Raw genomic sequence first — 18,308 nt, 5'->3', positions numbered from 1 at the left:
CAGTGATGGAACACATGAAATGAGGGCCACTCAAGGTTAAATAGCTATCTGATGTTCTTCATTGCGCATCCACAGCCTTGTAAGCCTCTTCAGGTATTCAGTTTAGTGACATCCATCATTTCCTTACCTTAGGCCATGTTTGCATTCTGTGCAGATTTGGAATTCAACACATGTCTTACAGTTTTCACTACATTTTCGGCAAATAATCTTATCTACAAAGGAAAAAAAGAAAACAGCCCAGAAAACCTTGGTCAGTTATATTTAATAAAACCATTATTACATGACTTACTGTTCTCTAGTTTGACATCAGGAAGGGAAGCAGCAAGCTAGACTAAAATAGCTAAAATCTGACTATCATTAGCTTTTTCCATTAAACATCAAATGGTTTAATCTGTTTCTAAACACCTGAAGTTATAGTTGTATCCTGAAAAAAATATGCTTTGAGGTCATTAAAAAAAAATCTTCGTAAACATTTTAAATTTACATTAACTATATGGACTGAAATAATCTTTCCATATAGCAGTGATATGAAGAACGATTGCCATGTGTTCCAGAGACTGTCCTGCAATTTACCTCTTATACCTTCCATGCAAGCAGCCTGTACAGTTTTCCTTATTTGGTGCTTAAAGATACACCTGCATGAACAGGTCTGATCTTAACAAAATCAACACATAAATTACTTAACACCTGCCTTTTCATCTTAAGAGCTCCTTACTTTGAGAGATTTCTCTCACTCTTCAGACCTGCTGTCTTTTGAGATGCAGTGCCATGTACATTTCTGAGAAGAAAAAATGGATATTCCTGTTTAAATCCTAAATTTTCATCTATCCATCTGAATTGGGTGGAAAGGAATTCTCTTTACTGTAGTTCTCACACAGTGAAAAATGAGAGAATTAAAGTAGTACCTGTTTCTACTGATTCTCAGAAACGAACACACAGCTTCATGATGCAGAAAGCAAAAGGTTAGGTACCTAGATGAACAAAGTTCCTGAACACATATTTATCTTTTAAGAACGTGTCTAAAGATAACTGAAATCACTGTAGTTTTAAGCACATGTTTAAATATATGTTTGAGTATTTCTGATAGCCAAAGCGGAAAATTAAACATGGGCAATCCACTTGGCAATCACAGGAGGAAACTGAAGGCAGGTGTTTCACATGGCAGAGAATAATTACTGCTCTTGGGTCATCACATCACATCACATCACATCACATCACATCACATCACATCACATCACATCACATCACATCACATCATCACATCATCACATCACATCACGTCACATCACATCACATCACTTAATTCTGTCAGAAACATTAATTGCAACCACATTTTACATCTGAGGAGCCTATTTTTCTTAGAGCTCCAGTTCAGTGACCATGGTCGATACTCATCTCACTCTTCTATCTGATGCCACGTTGTTTGAATTTGTTGGAATGGAGAATGCCTCACTTTCAGAATGTGGGTGCTGCCTGTTTCTTTCTGGGGTAGTGATAACCTGCTCTGTCCTGCAGCTAACCTGCTCTTGAAGTGCCCTTATTCTGCTACTGTTACTTCCAGTCACAAGCAGAAAAGACATGCTGCCCCTAAGGATGTTTTTTTAAAATGAAGATTTCTGAGAAGATTCTTGATCACACTTGGAAACAATTTAATAAAAGGAATAGGATAAGAGATAGATGTAACAACATACATGTTTCCAGCTTGTAAGTATTCCAACAACCTCCCCAGATCAAATCCTGTAGCCCACAATAAAGAAACAACAAGAAATACTAACTCTTATCCAGGTAAAACCCATCAGGGCAGTTGGTAATACAGCTATTGGTTACTTCATTCAGGTAGTAGCCAGATTTACAGGTCATGCACTGGTCACTATGGCCTCCAACACAGGTTTCACAATTGGGTGAGCATTTTTTACAGCGTTTCTTGTCTGCATTGTAGTGACCAGGTGGGCAGGTCGAAACACAGATCCTGCAGACAGCAGGGAAGAGAAGGCAGAGTCGTTAATGAAATAACCTGCCACCACATTCCTGGACCATGACTGCAAAGCAGAAGTATTTCTCAGTATTGCTGCTTTTCTAATGATTACGTGTTTGCTAAGATGTAACACTCCAACGCATTGCATCAAGCGGCCTCTTCTCCTTCATTTATTTCACTACAGCAGTTATCTCACTGGAAAATGCCTTATCAGACAGTCACACAGTATCATTTTTGACCATCTACATTTCTTCCTATCTCATTCAAACTCAGAGAATAGTAGCTATCACAGTTATATATGTATATCTATATCTTCTTATGAAAAAATAATCAAGAGATGGGGAAATAATTAGAGAAGGGCTTTTGAAGGCTGTAATTTAAATTCTGTTTAGCTAGGCTGTTTTTTTCAATTCCTAAGAAAGTTTGTCAAATTCACTGGAAGATGAATTATTCATGACTGCAGCAAGAGAACAGGAAAGGAAGTTAAGACATACACTAAGAGATCTATGAAGTAAAGACTTTTGGTCTTACCGTGTGTTGTTCTTAGATTTGTAGTAGTAGTGCAGACAGTCAGTACAGTGATCTGGTCCTGGTCCATCACACCCTACTTTACTACATTCTGCATTGCAGGGACCTATAATTAAGCCAGAATACAAGCAGGGAAGGGATTCAAACTTCTCATTTAATACTTAGCACCCCTTAAAACATAGTATTTTAATGCAGGATGCAATTACTATGCTTCCATGTTTGATTTGAATTCTGAATAGTAATTTGGCTCCACCAAAAAAAAGCAGCTTTTTACTACCTGAAGACCTTGCAAATCCTGGCCTCAAGTATTTATTCACAGTAATTTGTAATTTTTAGAAAGTGTGGCATCCTCTACAGAATCTATCAAGGAGAAACTATTTCTTGATCCAAACAGATGTTTTCCTAATGAGTAACAAAACATTCTGAATTTTATTCAGAAATGTGCAAAAGCATTTGTAATTCATAATGAAGAATTATTAGCAAAATCACTTATAACAAGCAGGTCAACATAAAAGCTGAACAACATGATCAGTGGCTACTCTAGTTACCAACTGGGTAGCAACTGCTCCCAGTGGCTACCACAACCCAACTTCAGAGCCTCCAGGGCACAGATTTGTTTCCCACTGTGTTGCTACATGCTGCAAAATCCTTGGCTAATACTTCCTGATTAGCAAGTCTTCTGTCTCACTTGCAGTCATGTTGGATTTGACAATAGGCTCGAGAGATGGGCCTGTGCAAACCTCATGAAATTCAACAAGGCCCTGCACAAGGGTCGAGGCAATCCCAAGCACAAATACAGGCTGGGCAATGAGTGGATTGAGAGCAGCCCTGCAGAGAGGGACCTGGGGGTACTGGTGGATGGAAATCTGACTATGAGCCAGCAATGTGAGCTCAGAAAGCCAACTGTATCCTGGGCTGCATGAAGAGAAGTGTGGCCAGCAGGTTGAGGGAGGGGATTCTCCCCCTCTACTCCACTCATGAGACCCCACCTGCAGTACTGTCCAGCTGCAGGGCCCCCAACATAAGAATGACATGGATCTGTTGGAGCTGGTCCAGAGGAGGCCATGAAGATGATCAGGGGGCTGGAGCCCCTCCCTTATGAGGACAGGCTGAGAGAGTTGGGCTTGTTCAGCCCAGAGAAGAGAAGGCTCTGGGAAGTCTTTGGAGCAGCCTTCCAGGACTAAAGGGGGACTACAGGAAAGATGGGGAGGGACTTTTTACCAGGGAGGGTAGTGATAGGGTGAGGGATAACAGTGTTAAACTGAAAGAGGGTAGATTTGGATTAGATACAGGAAGGAATTCATTACTGTAAGTGTGGTGAGGCACTGGAACATGTTGCCCAGAGCAGCTGTGGCTGCCCCCTCCCTGGCAGTGTTCAAGGCCAGGCTGGAACGGGGCTTTGAGCAACCTGGGCTAGTGGAAGGTGACCCTGCGCATGGCAGGGGGTTGGAAATAGATGATTTTTAAGGTTCCTTCCAACCTAAACCATTCTACGATTCTATGATCCTTATGAGTCCCTTCCAACTTGAGATATTCTATGTTCTATTTACAGTTTTCAGATAGGCCCTTCCTGTTACAGGAGGAGAGAACCATCAACTCCTGCCTTTATGCAGGTGAACAAACTTGTTGGTGAAGCTATAATTTCAGGATCACTGGTCTCTCATGAACAAAACGCGGTGAGTTTGCTAGCCACCTTGAAATTTCTCCTAACATCAGGTAAACTTGAAGTGAGTTTGCTTCATACAAAAACTTAAGAAGTTAGTGACCTTTACAGCAGAGATAGCAGTGTTTCATCAGCAGCTTTCCATCACTGTGCGTCTGACATGCTGTGGCAGGAGACTCTAATAACAGAAACTTCTAAATTGAACTTTGTCCTGCTGTTTGCTTACTGGAGCTATACTTAAGATTCATCAGCCCTAACCATCTACACGATCCTCATAATGTTGGATTAGATGTAGGAAACTGCCAACCTGATGTATTTTGGAGTGCCAAAAATCTAACTCTTTTAAAGTCTAATGCTAAGTTTGAAAAACTTCTATAGGGATCAGTGAGAAACAACATAGATTTAGAAGATAATGTAATTCATATATATATATATATATATATATATATATGTGTTCATATGTATGTATATATATTTTTATACACTTACATGAAAAGCAGTGTATTCTTCATAGTATGTTAAGTGTGGCTTAAAAATATATAACTATGTTTACAAGCTCATAAGGATGAAATGAAAATATCTACCTTCAAATTATGAAACAAATAGTTCTGATCTTAAATTAAGAATCCACTTCACTGAACATTTTACATATTCAGGGTCTCAGGTCACTCCTTCAACCAAGTATGTGTTCAGTAAAATGCATGATCAGAGTAAATGAATGTACGAACCTGAATAGTCATCTGTTCCATAATCTTCTGTAGGGTCTTCAACTGGACTAGAGCGCACTCTTTCCACTTTTGGAAAATCATTTCTTGGTGAGTAGGGCTGAATGGATGTTCCATATAGTACTAAGGACCACTCTTTCAGTTTGCCTAGAAGTTAAGTATTTAAAATGTACTTTTAGAAACCATTTCTCTTTTCTGTGTATTACAAAAACATATCATTTGTAAACATGACTTTCTGAGTAGGTATGGAAGACATTGCTTTTCAAATTAGAGTCTTCAGTTTAATATGGATAGCACAATCACTATAAACTGAGAAAGCACTGTTTCTTCAATGAGATTTTTATGTAGTCTTTTCATGGTGCTCCAGTCTCTTGTAGAGCTAGTAAAACTTTGCACCACGTGTTGAACACAATATAAACAATAAAAACCAAAACCTTTGGCCATACAGTTATTTGGAAAATGCATATGGTACTCAATAAGGAGTTTTCGCTCTTGATTTCACTTTTCCTTAGAACTTTAATTATCTACTAATTATTATTTGAGATCTTTCAGCTCACTATCTGTATTCAGAATTCTGACTTAAGAAAGGGGTTACATTTTGTTCACTACTCGAGTACTTTTCACTGGCTTACAGGACACATCTTGATAAACAGAAAACAGCTTCTTTTAAAATGGTAGGCCATCAATGTTCCCTCCTAAACCAGCATAATTTCATATTTATTTGCCCTAGTTATTTGGCAGATATATCACTGCACTGTCGGTGTCCATCACTAATATTTTATCCTCCCAGTATGTGAGTGAAGAAAGAAAAAATTGTTTGCCTGCCTGAAGCATTATCTCACTTTTTGGCAAGTTTTTTTGTGCAAGAATAAAAAGAATAATGTATATCAAATCATTGGTTCAGGCTGCCAGGACACAAAGTCTCCACCCTTCTGTCTATACTACCTGGTGAATTAAATCTGTGAAAGGGCAAAAGGACTCAGGTCTGAAATAATGCCTAAAGTAATGATAAAAATAAAATAATGATAAATAAAAAACACACCCCTGCTTGAAAAGATGGAATGTAAGTTTGGTCTTACCCTTTTCTCTTGATTATATTTATCTATGTTGGAGCAGCCAGATATAAATGGCAAATTCTCATCAGAAGAGAAAGGAAACAGAGGAGCAGGGAGTATTTTCTGAATTTGAAAGATCCTGTTCTGGTGGCTGTTCTGTATTTTTCCCAATGTCATCTGGTGTCATCCACTGACATGACCAAGACAGAACATTATGTCTCTGCTTTTACATTCATCCTTCAATCAGTAAACAACAATATGCAAACCCACTACCTGATAGATAACAGCCCAGTTCTTTTAAATGGTTTATATTGGAGTCAAAGATGGGAATCTCTATTATCTCGCTGTCTCATGCCAACCCAACTGAATCTTTTCAAATTTCTGCACTTCATATGAAACCATCTCTGCTCTATACTCAGTTTTTGAGAAGAAACTATAGTCAAGAGACTACATCACACAACAGTTGGTTGACAATTCCAACTTTTCAAAGCTTAAAGCAAAGCATCAAATATTTTAAAGAGACATTCAATCCTGATAAAAAAAAAAATTAACTGATGAAGAGTCTACCACACCTGTTGCCAAACTACTAGTTAATTACCTTGGCATGCACCTTATTTTCAATTTGTCTATGCATTTTATTTTCAATTTGTCTTACTTTCTCTAGCTCATAGCCATGTAGTCCTTTAGTTCCCACTAGATTAAAAGACCCAAATCAAATATCTTCTTCCTGTATAGACATGTGGGGATCGTGTTAGCTCTCAGTGTTCTTTAGAGTGATTCAGCTGGTCCTCAGAGGCACTTTTCTTTTTAAGAAATGAGTCACACAGGGAGCTCATTTAAAATTAGATATGCAGTCATCTCTACAGCCTTTTCAAAGCTACAGTTTCTCCACATATAGTCTCTGTCCTTTTTGTGTTTTAACCCACTTCTACAGCATATGTACTATAATATATTGGGTGCAAACAAAAAAAGTGTGTTTTGCAAAGATATTCAGATCTTTTAATCCTCATCACTATTATGCTCCAAAAATCACTAAACTTTCCAGGGTTGATGTTATACTTCTTCCAGAGCACTGGGAAAGATACAGATTACTAGAAATTTGCAAGGACCCACTAAAAATAACCACAGGTGAAGATGCTCCTCAGGCACAGTGTATTGTGTCTGGACTTTACACACATGGAAGGGCTTGTACTGACATTACTGCAGGAAGGATTGGTGTTTTGAATGTATACCTAATGCAAAAGGACAGCAAGGGGAATAATGCAGGGTCTCTCAGGAGATTAGCTGCCTTTTAAGAATGGTTCAGTAAATAAAGAGGGGAAAAATCCATGTAACTTGCCAGCAAATAAATGAAGTCTGCCTCAAGGCAGGTTTAATTTGCACAATGAAAATATTTCAATAACGAAGTATATATACATACACACATGCTTTTATAATGAATAAACAAAGTGTGCACATTTAAGACAAAAACTTTCTTTCCCCATTTTTGGCTGATTCCATCATTTAGTTTGGCTAGAATATCCTTTACCCTGCCTGTATTTAGTATATAACAGAGAGGTCCCTTATTGTATGTATAGGAGAAAGTGTATATCACAGTGTTTCACAGCAAGCACATGTCCAGCTCCATAAACTCTACAGAATTAAATGCAGAAATCACATGCACTATTTTTATAAACTGGACCCTGCATTTGTTTACAGGTAACAGATGTGGCATTACTTTGCCAATGCAGGGATATGATGACATGTTGGCTCTTTGTTCTCAATTTGATTACAGGAAAACTGCAGCTCTTAATTATAAGACCTTTCAATAGCTAAACACACACACACACACACACAACCCAGAAACAAGAAACAGGCATGATGGTGATATCAGTGTGATAAACTGCAGGCTATGGTGATAAATTGTGTTTAAGCACCTTCTGTTTACTTCACATTCTGTTTAGTGTGGAGACTAACCCCAACATGGCCAAACAGCTGAGTTTATCCATCACTAGTATATGGCAGGCACTTTCTAAACTTTCTGAACTGAAGTGTTAGTGGACAGCATCTATCACAGGGAAACCATTGCTCTAGAAATTTGGGTGATATATTACTAGACAGTATACAATGAACCAGGATCCAATTCACAAACAGACTGCATCTTGTGAAATCCAAATGCATATAAAAACCTAACCTATCTCAAGCACTGTTTCACACTGTGGTTGAAAGAATGTAATGAGTAAGCTCTCCAGAAGGACTCCTTTAATGTGTCAGCTTCCTCCACAACTCTTGGTTGGGCAAGTCTACTTTCTCTCTACATTCCCTGGACTTACTGCCCCTTTGCTTCCAGAGCTGGGTCCTTAAACTTTAGAACTCATGAAGCAAAAGAAATCAGTCCCATGAGATTAGCCACTGTAGCACTGAGAAGAGTATATATTAAGTATTGATATCAATAAGTCAGTAAGACCTATACAAATACATATGTAAAACAGGAGTGTGCAGGACAGGCTTTAAAAGTGTAAGGCTGTAAATGTAGCTGGCCACTTTCTGACTGTCCTGGTGACATAAAAGGGCTGTAAAAGGTATCTGGAGAATAGCCTGGGTGAACAGTTTGCAGAATGGCTCCATGCTACCTCTTTTCTAGGCTTTAATACAGTGCTCCAGGGAAGAGAAAATAGGGGAACAGATGAAACATACTGCACCGTGGATCTTCTTCATGCCTGTTGGATGAACCACTGGGTTCTGGTACACACAAAGGTGAAGAGCTACACTACCTTGTCCTTAAAGCCAGAGATACTCCTGTCTGTGTCAGGATTAATGAGTGCAAGATGGGAGTTGAAAATAATTGTTTTTTGTCTCTTTTCAGCAATCTGATTAAAATTGAATTACTTGGTTGTTTAATACCTCCCCTCTGTCAGATTCTAAAGACTGAATATTTAAACACACCCCCCCCCCAACTTAACACCAAACCTTAACCCCCAAATCACTGAACAGTTCTGTTCATGCCTGCTTTTCCAAATGGGTTTAATGAATACCCCTTTTCACTGTACTGGAAACTGCTCTGCATTTACAGGTGCAATTAACATCCCTCAGCTAAGAACATTTCACCACCTCAAAACCATGGTGAGAAGTGATCAGTGCAGACAAAATGAAGTGAAAATTGAAACACTGGCAATACTGATTTTTCCTTTCAGAGCTCTAGAGGATGATAATCAATATTTATAAAGGCTGTGCTTAAAGATAACACTTGAGTATACAACTGACATTTAAATGACACTGGCCACCCTAGAGTTACCATAGACTTTAATAAAAACCTGTTTGCTTCTCAGCAGTTTTGAAAATCACAGTGATTATCTTGGTCTTCAATACGGACTTATTGGCCTCATATTACATGATAGGTTTTAAAAATTTTGGCTTATGACTGCTAGTTTAGCATCCTAAATCTATTCAGGTTATGCAGACAACTGAGGCAATAAAAGAATATGATTTGATGACCAGACAGGAAGAGAAACTTTTTTTAAAAGCAGAGATTGGCTATCTGGCCATCTGCTGCATTAAAAAGAACATAACTCAGCTAATGAGGAACAGAAATAAAGAACTAAAGTGCTCATTCAGTTCCATCAATTTCAACAGCAGTCGAGTGAGACTGATCTCTGTGTAAGTTTTTTTAGACAGAAAATTATCTAAGCAGCATAAAATCAGCACTTCCATTTTGTCATAATTTTGAAATGAGAGGGTTTCTTTTTGTCCAAAGTAAAAAGTATAAACACAGCTGATTTTGGCCTATGCATCACTTGGAATAGAAAGGAGACTGGACAACTCCGTGTTCACACATTAGAATTCCTCCTGTGCCCTGGCTTGCTCTAGGTCATGATGGAAACAGTCCTACTGAGTTTGTAAGCTGCAGAAGTGATGGACCAGCTGGCCTCTCAGAAAGGCACATTTACTTTGAACAGGTGAACTGCACATAGCCTTCATTACAATCTGAATAATTTAACAAACCAGATTTCAATCAAGAGGAAGACAAAGTACTCCATGTCCATATCTGGTGTCAGAAACATCAGTTGGCCTTTCTTGGACAAAGTAGAATTGAAACTATTAACACTCTTCTAGAATAGTCAACTACATGCACATTCCCTATCAAGCTAGACTTCATTATTTTAAACTCAAAGCTTTTATGCACTTCAGTTCACATTTTAGTCAATGTTTCTTTATGTGTGAGTTTTTCATGTAGTAGAAACAATAAAAGTACTCATACTTAGTAAGGCTCATTTAAATAGTTTTAATGACTTCCAACAACCTACTAATTCAGAAACAAATACACTTAAAAATCGCTATTGTTAAATTCACAAAGATGTATTTTTATAGCTTCAAATACTTTAAGTTAACATCTATGTCTTAAAAATCAGAATTTATTTTTAGCAAATCAAATAGAAAACTGCTTTGTGAATTTACTTAGCTGCCTGAGATGGAATGCATCTTTTATATCACTGATTTATAAAATAATTCTATTGCTAGTGTCATTGTAGTTCTAAATATATATAGCAGAATTCTTAGAATAAATGTTTATCTATCAGAAAGCAGTAATTCATCATTTCCAATGTAATATTATTGCATTCTGACATGCTTTTCAATCAGTGTTAATTTAGATTTAGTGACAAATGATTTCCAATACATTAGCAGTACTACTCTGTCTAACATGTTTTAATCTAGATTATTTGCTTATATGATATGTCATCTTTGATTATTTTTATTAAAGGTTTTCCACCTACTTTGATGTGGGGCTCCAAAGGAAGGACTACATTCAACATTCATGCACAAACAATGGCATTTTTGTCTGTGTATAACGTATCTATTTCAAAATGGTTTTTAAGGTTTACATTTTCATTAAGTCCAAAGGCAAATACATGAGCGCATGTAGTCCCACGAGTGTCTTTGAAAGCCCTTCTTTCAATCTCTATTTCTTTCACAGTGCTCATACTAAAATATGTGAATGAACTGACCTATGTAGTGAGAATTAAAAGCAGAAGAACATCTATAGGCTCAAAAATTCTTACTAGGAGCACAGTTCTTGAGTGGATGAATGCCAGGTCTGAGCACTCTGGCCATACACACAGAAGCACGATGCAACCTATCAGTGGTAAAAAGCCATGAATTTCTTGATCTCATGGAGTGAGATTTTCTAGTTGTATAAACACTGATAAATGCCATTTTTTTCATATGGGTAGGATAAAAAATACAAAGCAAAGAAAAGCAACATAAAAATAAATTCTTAGGCCCTATATAGCTGATACAGGCCAAGTAAATATGAACCCTATATTGGTCATGAAAGTCACAGGCAATAAAAGTCACAGCAGAGTAACTATGGGCTGCTCTAACTTATGTTGATGACCTGTCTGATAAGTGTATATTCAACATCCAAGAAAACAGATTCCTGCATATGGAGATACTATAACTTCTTTTGAATGTGGCACATGCAGTTCCACGCAGTTTTGTATCTTTTCCTCAAAAACTGCACCTAGGAAAGATTTGGCTTTGTTTAAAGCACTGACTCTTGGTAACCTGTCAGATGGTAGATGGGTCTGTCTCTGCTTGAAGAATTCATGTCTGGTATGATGTAGTTCTAAGTGGCCGAAGTATCTTTTTATGCTTTGAGGCGACATATGTAACCATAAGAAAGACGGCAGTTTACCCCTGAGAAGATTAAATTCTCTGTGGAAACCAGAAGTAAATTCATAATAAAAGAGAACCATATGTCTTAAACAGCAAGTAACAGCAACATAAAAAATAAGGGTAACTGAAATTAAGAATAATGCTCTTGACAGCTCTGCCTTCACACTAAAAGCATTGAGATGCTCCAACTGTAAATAAAAGGTGGAAAACAGTCAAGGCAGTATTAGCAACTGCAAGCATTCTTCTGAATTCACTGAGCCCAAATAAAAGCTAGAGTCATACCTGGAGTCTTGAAATTTCTCAGCTGAGATGGAGTGTCACAGATTTCCAAAATCCAGTCACCTGCTGCTTTTTCACTCCAGCAGTGAGTAGTCATAAACTCCCAGTTTTTGAATCCTTCCATGGAATGGTCGAATAGCCTACAATAAATCATGACATTATTTTAAGTGAAACATTTAATTTGGGGAGAGAAGCCTCTCAAATGATATACTCGAATCAACCAGTTCATTCATCTGTGCCTTTATATAACATTATTTGTGATGGTTTTCCCACACATATTTCCAGTATATTCAATGGCTTCTTGTTTTGATGGAAGAGATTCTTTACATGACATTATTTGTCATAATGTGAAAGGGAATGGAAAGAGAATTCACTGAAAAAAAAAAAAGTCACTAATACTGTTTAATAAGATTCACATGTCTTGGGAAAAGTGTATACAATGCAGCATATCTGTTAACAGCATAAAGTAAATACAAACAACTTGTAAATTAAAAAATTCCTGTAACATTTATTTTTCACATTGGATTGGAACACTTAAAAGGGTTTTAAAAGCAATAAAAAGTATTAGGTGACTGAGACAATATTAGCAATTCAATATATGCGACTTCTTGTGAGGAAATAAACTGTAACTGAGACACTGGTCTCGATCCTCACGGTATCACTCTCTTCAAACATTTGACAGAAGTGAGTTTGGGTAAAACTGAGAGACTAATGGCATCTGATGGTTTCATTTAACCAACAACATTACCATGATTTAATTACCTAGATCATGGGTGAAGAGATTGGAGTTTAGGTCTGGATTATAATTTCTAGTATGAGGGCCCAGTTCAAAGGCTGTAGTGTGATGCTGATCCCATGAGGGAAGGGGAAGGAGGACTGTCCAGAGATTTTATTATCTAAACCTGTAATTTATTAATGAGATTCTGGAAAGACACAAGAGAATTTGCACTTTTATTCAGTGTTCATAGCGTGTACCCCAAAGTTACCAATGGAAGGTGCACTCTCACCAAGACAGTTGCCTCCAATAAAATGTCACATCTTAGATTCAAAAAATACGTGTATGTATATATATATATATATATATTCGCCCATATATGTGTATATATATTTCTATATACATGCATATGTATATTTCTATATAGATACATGCACATATATTTGTATGTATATGTATTTATCACTGTATTAAATTTGTCTTTATGTATGAATATTCCACTGGTAATACCTGTGCTTAAATATTTTTCATAAAACAAGGTATCTACAGTAGAAAATCCAAAAGATTTAAAACCATTTTCCATAAAACAGAGAAAAATCTAGTATTAGACTACAAAAATATTATGATATTTTGCACTCACTTGATAGTTCACTGATATTTTCTATGCTCATTTCAAGATTTATTCTCCAAAGGTTGTGAAATTCAGCAAACATGGGAAGGCAGGATAGTTTTGTAGCATTATGAGTATGTGTCAACTTCTGCTGAAATGCCACACAGATGTGAATAAAATGCCATACTTCTTGATGAAAACTTTGGTCATTCAGAGGCAGGGGGTCAGGTACGGTGTACCCATGCTTGCAATAAGATCTGCATGGACCTGCATGCCTGGTGCACTTTACAGGACTCAGCCCCAAACTGATTTTCATGCTCTCATTTGTGCAACTTTATTCTATTGCAATGAATGCATATAATAATACTATTTTTTATTCGTGTTGACAGCATTTAATTAAAATATATATTTAGAATTAGGCTTAATTTTCACTGATAATTAGGTGACATTTTCTTCTGATGCATTTCTGTGCCTCTGTGTATTTCTGTATGTATGTATATATATTCTGCCAGCAGAATTGGCCCATTTAATGTCACTGTTAAATCATTTGTTTGAATACAGCAAAGCCCAAAAACGTGTGGCACACATTATTTACTGAAAGGGTAGAAGTTATTATGCAGTTATTACACAGTGTTTGCATGTGGGTGTGTTCAATTTAATTCATTATGTAGGTTATTTCCAGCAGTCCAGTACTGTGTTTTGGTGATAACTGTGCTGTTTTTTTTTCTGGGATAGTGTTACTTTTCTTCTGAGGAGCTTCATACAGGCTCTTTTGGATTTGTGCTGATAACAGTGTTGATTGATAACACAGGGGTGTTTTAGTTATTGCTCAGCATTGCTTACACAGCATCAAGTCCTCTTCTGATTCTCATGTTGCCCCACCAGTGATGAGGCTGGGGGTGCACAAGAAGTTGGGAGGAGACACAGCTGGGCTGAACCAAAGGGATATCCCAGACCATATGATGTTTTGCGCAGCATATAAAGCTGGTGAAAGAAGGAGGCAGGAGGGACATTTGGAGTGACTGCCTTTATCTTCCAAAGTGATCATTATGCATGATGGAGCCCTGCTTTCCTGGAGGTGGCTGAACACCTGCCTGCTGATGTGGTAAATGTATCCTTTGCATTGCTTTGCTTGCATGTAGAGCTTTTGCTTTACCTATTAAACTGTCTTTATCTCAATCTGTGAGTTTTCTCACTTTTATCCTTCTGATTCGCACCCCCATCCTACCAGGGTGGAGTGAGCGAGCAGCTGTGTGGACCTTAGTTGTTCACTGGGCTTAAACCATAACAACTAATGTATTACTTTCTAAACACCCTGTCAATGCAGCAGCATTCCTCCTTGCCGTTGCAGCAACCAAATTATATAGTATTATTTAAGTACTGTATTGTAAATTGTAATTATTGTAAATTCTGTATTCACTGGACTTCCATTCACATACATAGAAACACAACTTGTTGCTTATTTTTACCATAATTAGTCCAATATTTCTCATAGTACTTTTTGTTTAAGAATGTTTATTTGTCATGTTTTGGAATTTTAAATTGCTGTAAGATTTCCATTTTAATATTGCATCATTCTTTTAAGTAATTTTGGGAGGAAGAGACAAAAAAACCCTTATGACTTTATCATAGGTATACAAAAATACCTTTATCTAAAGTATGTTATGGCTGAAACTGTAAGATGTCATATCTCCATCCATGGAAATGGAGAAAATCGGTAGTATTTCATAGAAAATTTACTAGTTTTTGGAAAGAATTCTTATTTGGGAAAGATTTGAATTTTATAAAGTAAGGTTTAAATTGTAGTCTTTTAGTTTATGAACTCTGTTTCTACAAAAGATGCTATAAATGAGTCAAAAGCTACAGTCAGATCAAAAGAACAGTTAAAAAAAAGTAGAAAGATACTGACTCTGAGGCTATCTGTGTGCATATGTTGTACATACTTAATGGTCCAAGTATTGTTGTGTTGCTTTGCTTATGCGCTAAACTCTCAAATCAAAGAATCTGTGAGGCAGTACATGGATTTCCCTTTCAGTGGTTAAATAAATGAATGAAGTGATCAGATATTCAGGTGTACTTTTCTGTATTCAGAAAAAAATACATATGGAATAGGATCTTTTAAGGAGCATGGAGCATGTCCAGATAGTTAAGTGATTTTGTTATTTGTCAGACTGACATCGAGTCAAAATTCATATCAAGTACACACACACATCTTATCATGGACTAGTAAATTATTTGTAAATGGTCTGTGTATTGTTAGTTGACAATTACAGGTTATTATTGATTAAAATAGTTAAACAAGATTATTAAAATAATCTGATAATTTTTATGACCATGATCATATATGTCTGCAACACCTGTATTTATGCATATAACATGCTTTTAAGTACTGAAGTGTGCAACAGCATTTGAATCTTTATAACTTACTTGTTAACATGACCACAACAGAGCTTTTATTCAATTACTCAGGTGACCTCTCTTATTAGCATGCCATATGTAGGTCTATATAAGAGTATGTATGTTACAGAGTGTAGACTGAAATAATTATTTCCTTAAAACAAAATCAAGAGTCTTGGCTTCTTCCACTGCTACTATTTCAGTCTAGAAATGGCATGCCCTTTCTATTTAAGAATATAACTTCAAGCATAAAACTTAACTTGTAATCAGATTTTAGATCCAGAGGAAGACAATTAGCCACTTTCTTGGAATTCCACAAGTGGGAACATAAGGCAAGTCTTTCACCATTAAATCTACTAGCATTAAAAAAGCAACCAAACAAGTGCGTCAGCTTTTTACTGAAGAATCTAAATTCCTAAATGATCAGAAAAAAATGTTTTAATTTTAATGTTGTGATAAATGTGGGGGTAGAGGATCCATTTGGTAACACCATCATCACCCATCGCAAAAATAAAAGGTAAATGCATAAAAGGGGCTTTTTTATTATCAAGATCTTTTATTTTCTCCTCAAAGGTTGCACCTGCACCTGACAGCCATGTTTGTGTATTGAACTGACTACACGGAGTGCCAGGAAGCCCTGCACTGTCTGATGGCAAGAGAAGGCTGTTTCCTCCTCTGTAGCTGCAGTCTTTGTTTATGGTGTGCTCCAGCCTACTAGATTGGACTGACAGGAAAGTAGTCCCTGCCCACTAGTCTAATTGCCACAAGACTTAAGTGAGGTTACAGTTTGAAAAGAGTACAGTGTACACTCCTGAGCAGTCACTTCAGATGCTTTCTCACCTACATGTGTCAGGGAAGATCAATTAAAACTTCTGGATGTCGATCTAAAAGAAGATGCATTTAAAATGTATGTATATACATTTTTCCCCCCTTTCAATTTCCGTTTTACATCTGGTTATCACAGTTAATTTTATGAAGCAATGGAGAGATCTCAGCTGTCATGATAAAGTTTGCAGAAGAGTAGCATGTACAATGGGGTACAGTGCCTACCAGCCTGAAGTAGTGGATAGGACAGCAACCACCACCTTTAAATATGGAGAGCTTGTTCCCAGGGACTACACATATCTGCATGAAATGTTCCATCATGACCTACAGACATGTCAGGCTGCTGAGCTCCACACACCACACCGGTTAGCCAGCTGCGTTGTTGACACTTATAGCTGTCTTCTTAAAAGCTGCATGTGTTTTCCAACTGAATTTGCAATAAACCTTCAGAATCTTCACTCTAAACACGCAGAAATCTTAATGCAAAAGCATAAATGAACCTGGTCCCATATATACAGACTTTTCCTACTCTATCCTAAAAAGGGACATCTGATTAGGGTAAGGGCAGCAGGGGACACTGACTGTCCATCACAAAATCCAGTTTATTCCAAATGAAACTCCATGTACTCAGATTGAGGTGGGGCTAGTTTTCATAAGTCTGGGAAAAGATTAGTTAATTCTCCCTATAGCACCTGGGGCAAACCTATCTGCAGGAAGTAGAAACCCTAGGCATTCTTCCTCAACCTGTCTTAAACAGCTCCTCTCTTTTCTATTTGGCTCAATACAAACCTCAGAAGCTGAGACATTTAGCTGGATCCTAAATATGTCCTTAAACAAATGTCTTCACTCCTGCTTTGACTATGGAAAATTAAGTCAAACTTTTAATGATGAGTTCTAATTTTCCAGTAAAACTGAACCTGAGGCACTGAATTCTAAACGCCTACTCTGCTGATCCCTGATTAAGTCTTTACTAGTCTCAGTCATCAAAGAAAGGCATGTGTCACTCTAAATCTCAGATATATAGCACTTCATTCTTCTTACACAGTTTTATTTGAGCAAGTTCCAGGATCAGTTTTAGAGTTACATGGAGGATAGTGGCACTTACATGCATTCATTTACTCTTTTTCACATAAACTCCGTGAGTCATTTCTGTAGAGCTGAGTAAATCAACAGTATTTTCCCCCTCTTCGATAAGAAAAAAGTTTACTTTTTAAAAAATTGATGATGTGTCTGTAGTATGTCCAGAGATCCCCATCCTATCTACTGCTCATACTGCCAGGGTGTAACAAAAATAAGATTTTTAGAGGTATTGACATTGCAACTGCAGTTCAAAGAATGGTTGGTAGAAGGGTAGTGGGATGTCTTTTAACCCTATTTTAACCCTACACCCCCCCCCCCCCCAAAAAAAAAAAAAAAAAAAAAAAAAAAAAGGCAACCCAAATTAAATGAAACATAGCAAGTACAAGTTGGGAGAACTGCTTCATCCTGTAGGCATAGTACAAGCAGAGTACAAGCTTGTCTTGGACTTAATAATACCACCACAGAGCCCTTTTCAGTTACTGTAACAGTCAGACTCAGTGTGAAGGATGGCCCCATCCTTTTCATCTTATTTGGATACATGAAATGTTGGTTTTGTTATTTAAGTATAACGTGTAAACTGCAATACAGATATAAGACAGACTGGTCCAGAACGTGGTCCTATAAAGAAAAGGTTTTCTCTATTTCTGATCACCAAGACTTTTTATGAAGTAAACTAGCAAGTAAGATTAGATGAGAATACCTTGGTTTTGATCTAAGTGTCTCCTGCAGAGGAGGGTAGTATTAAAATTTACTGATTATCTAAGGTCTCATGATAGGGAAAAGATGGTCATGAAAATACTTCCC

At 37.1% G+C, this 18,308-nt stretch overlaps 1 protein-coding gene across 3 annotated transcripts in view; it reads right to left on the bottom strand.

The window, feature by feature from the left end:
- The window catches only part of PCSK5 (proprotein convertase subtilisin/kexin type 5), a 245,810-nt gene that overhangs the window by 66,475 nt on the left and 161,027 nt on the right, over positions 1-18,308 (bottom strand). For all 3 annotated transcript variants that reach the window (XM_026866351.1, XM_026866352.1, XM_026866353.1), the window contains 5 exons: positions 11,881-12,017; positions 4,895-5,038; positions 2,507-2,609; positions 1,776-1,969; positions 128-212 (listed from right to left, as the gene is read on the bottom strand). In XM_026866351.1, coding sequence (XP_026722152.1) covers positions 128-212; positions 1,776-1,969; positions 2,507-2,609; positions 4,895-5,038; positions 11,881-12,017 — 663 coding nt within the window. The remainder of the gene's footprint in view (positions 1-127; positions 213-1,775; positions 1,970-2,506; positions 2,610-4,894; positions 5,039-11,880; positions 12,018-18,308) is intronic.

This window comes from Athene cunicularia (assembly GCF_003259725.1).
Source record: "Athene cunicularia isolate RWA chromosome Z unlocalized genomic scaffold, athCun1 chrZ_part2, whole genome shotgun sequence".
Lineage (NCBI taxonomy): Eukaryota > Metazoa > Chordata > Aves > Strigiformes > Strigidae > Athene > Athene cunicularia.
Note: the sequence above shows the minus strand (reverse complement) of the source record. Positions and strands in the feature narration are given on the sequence as shown.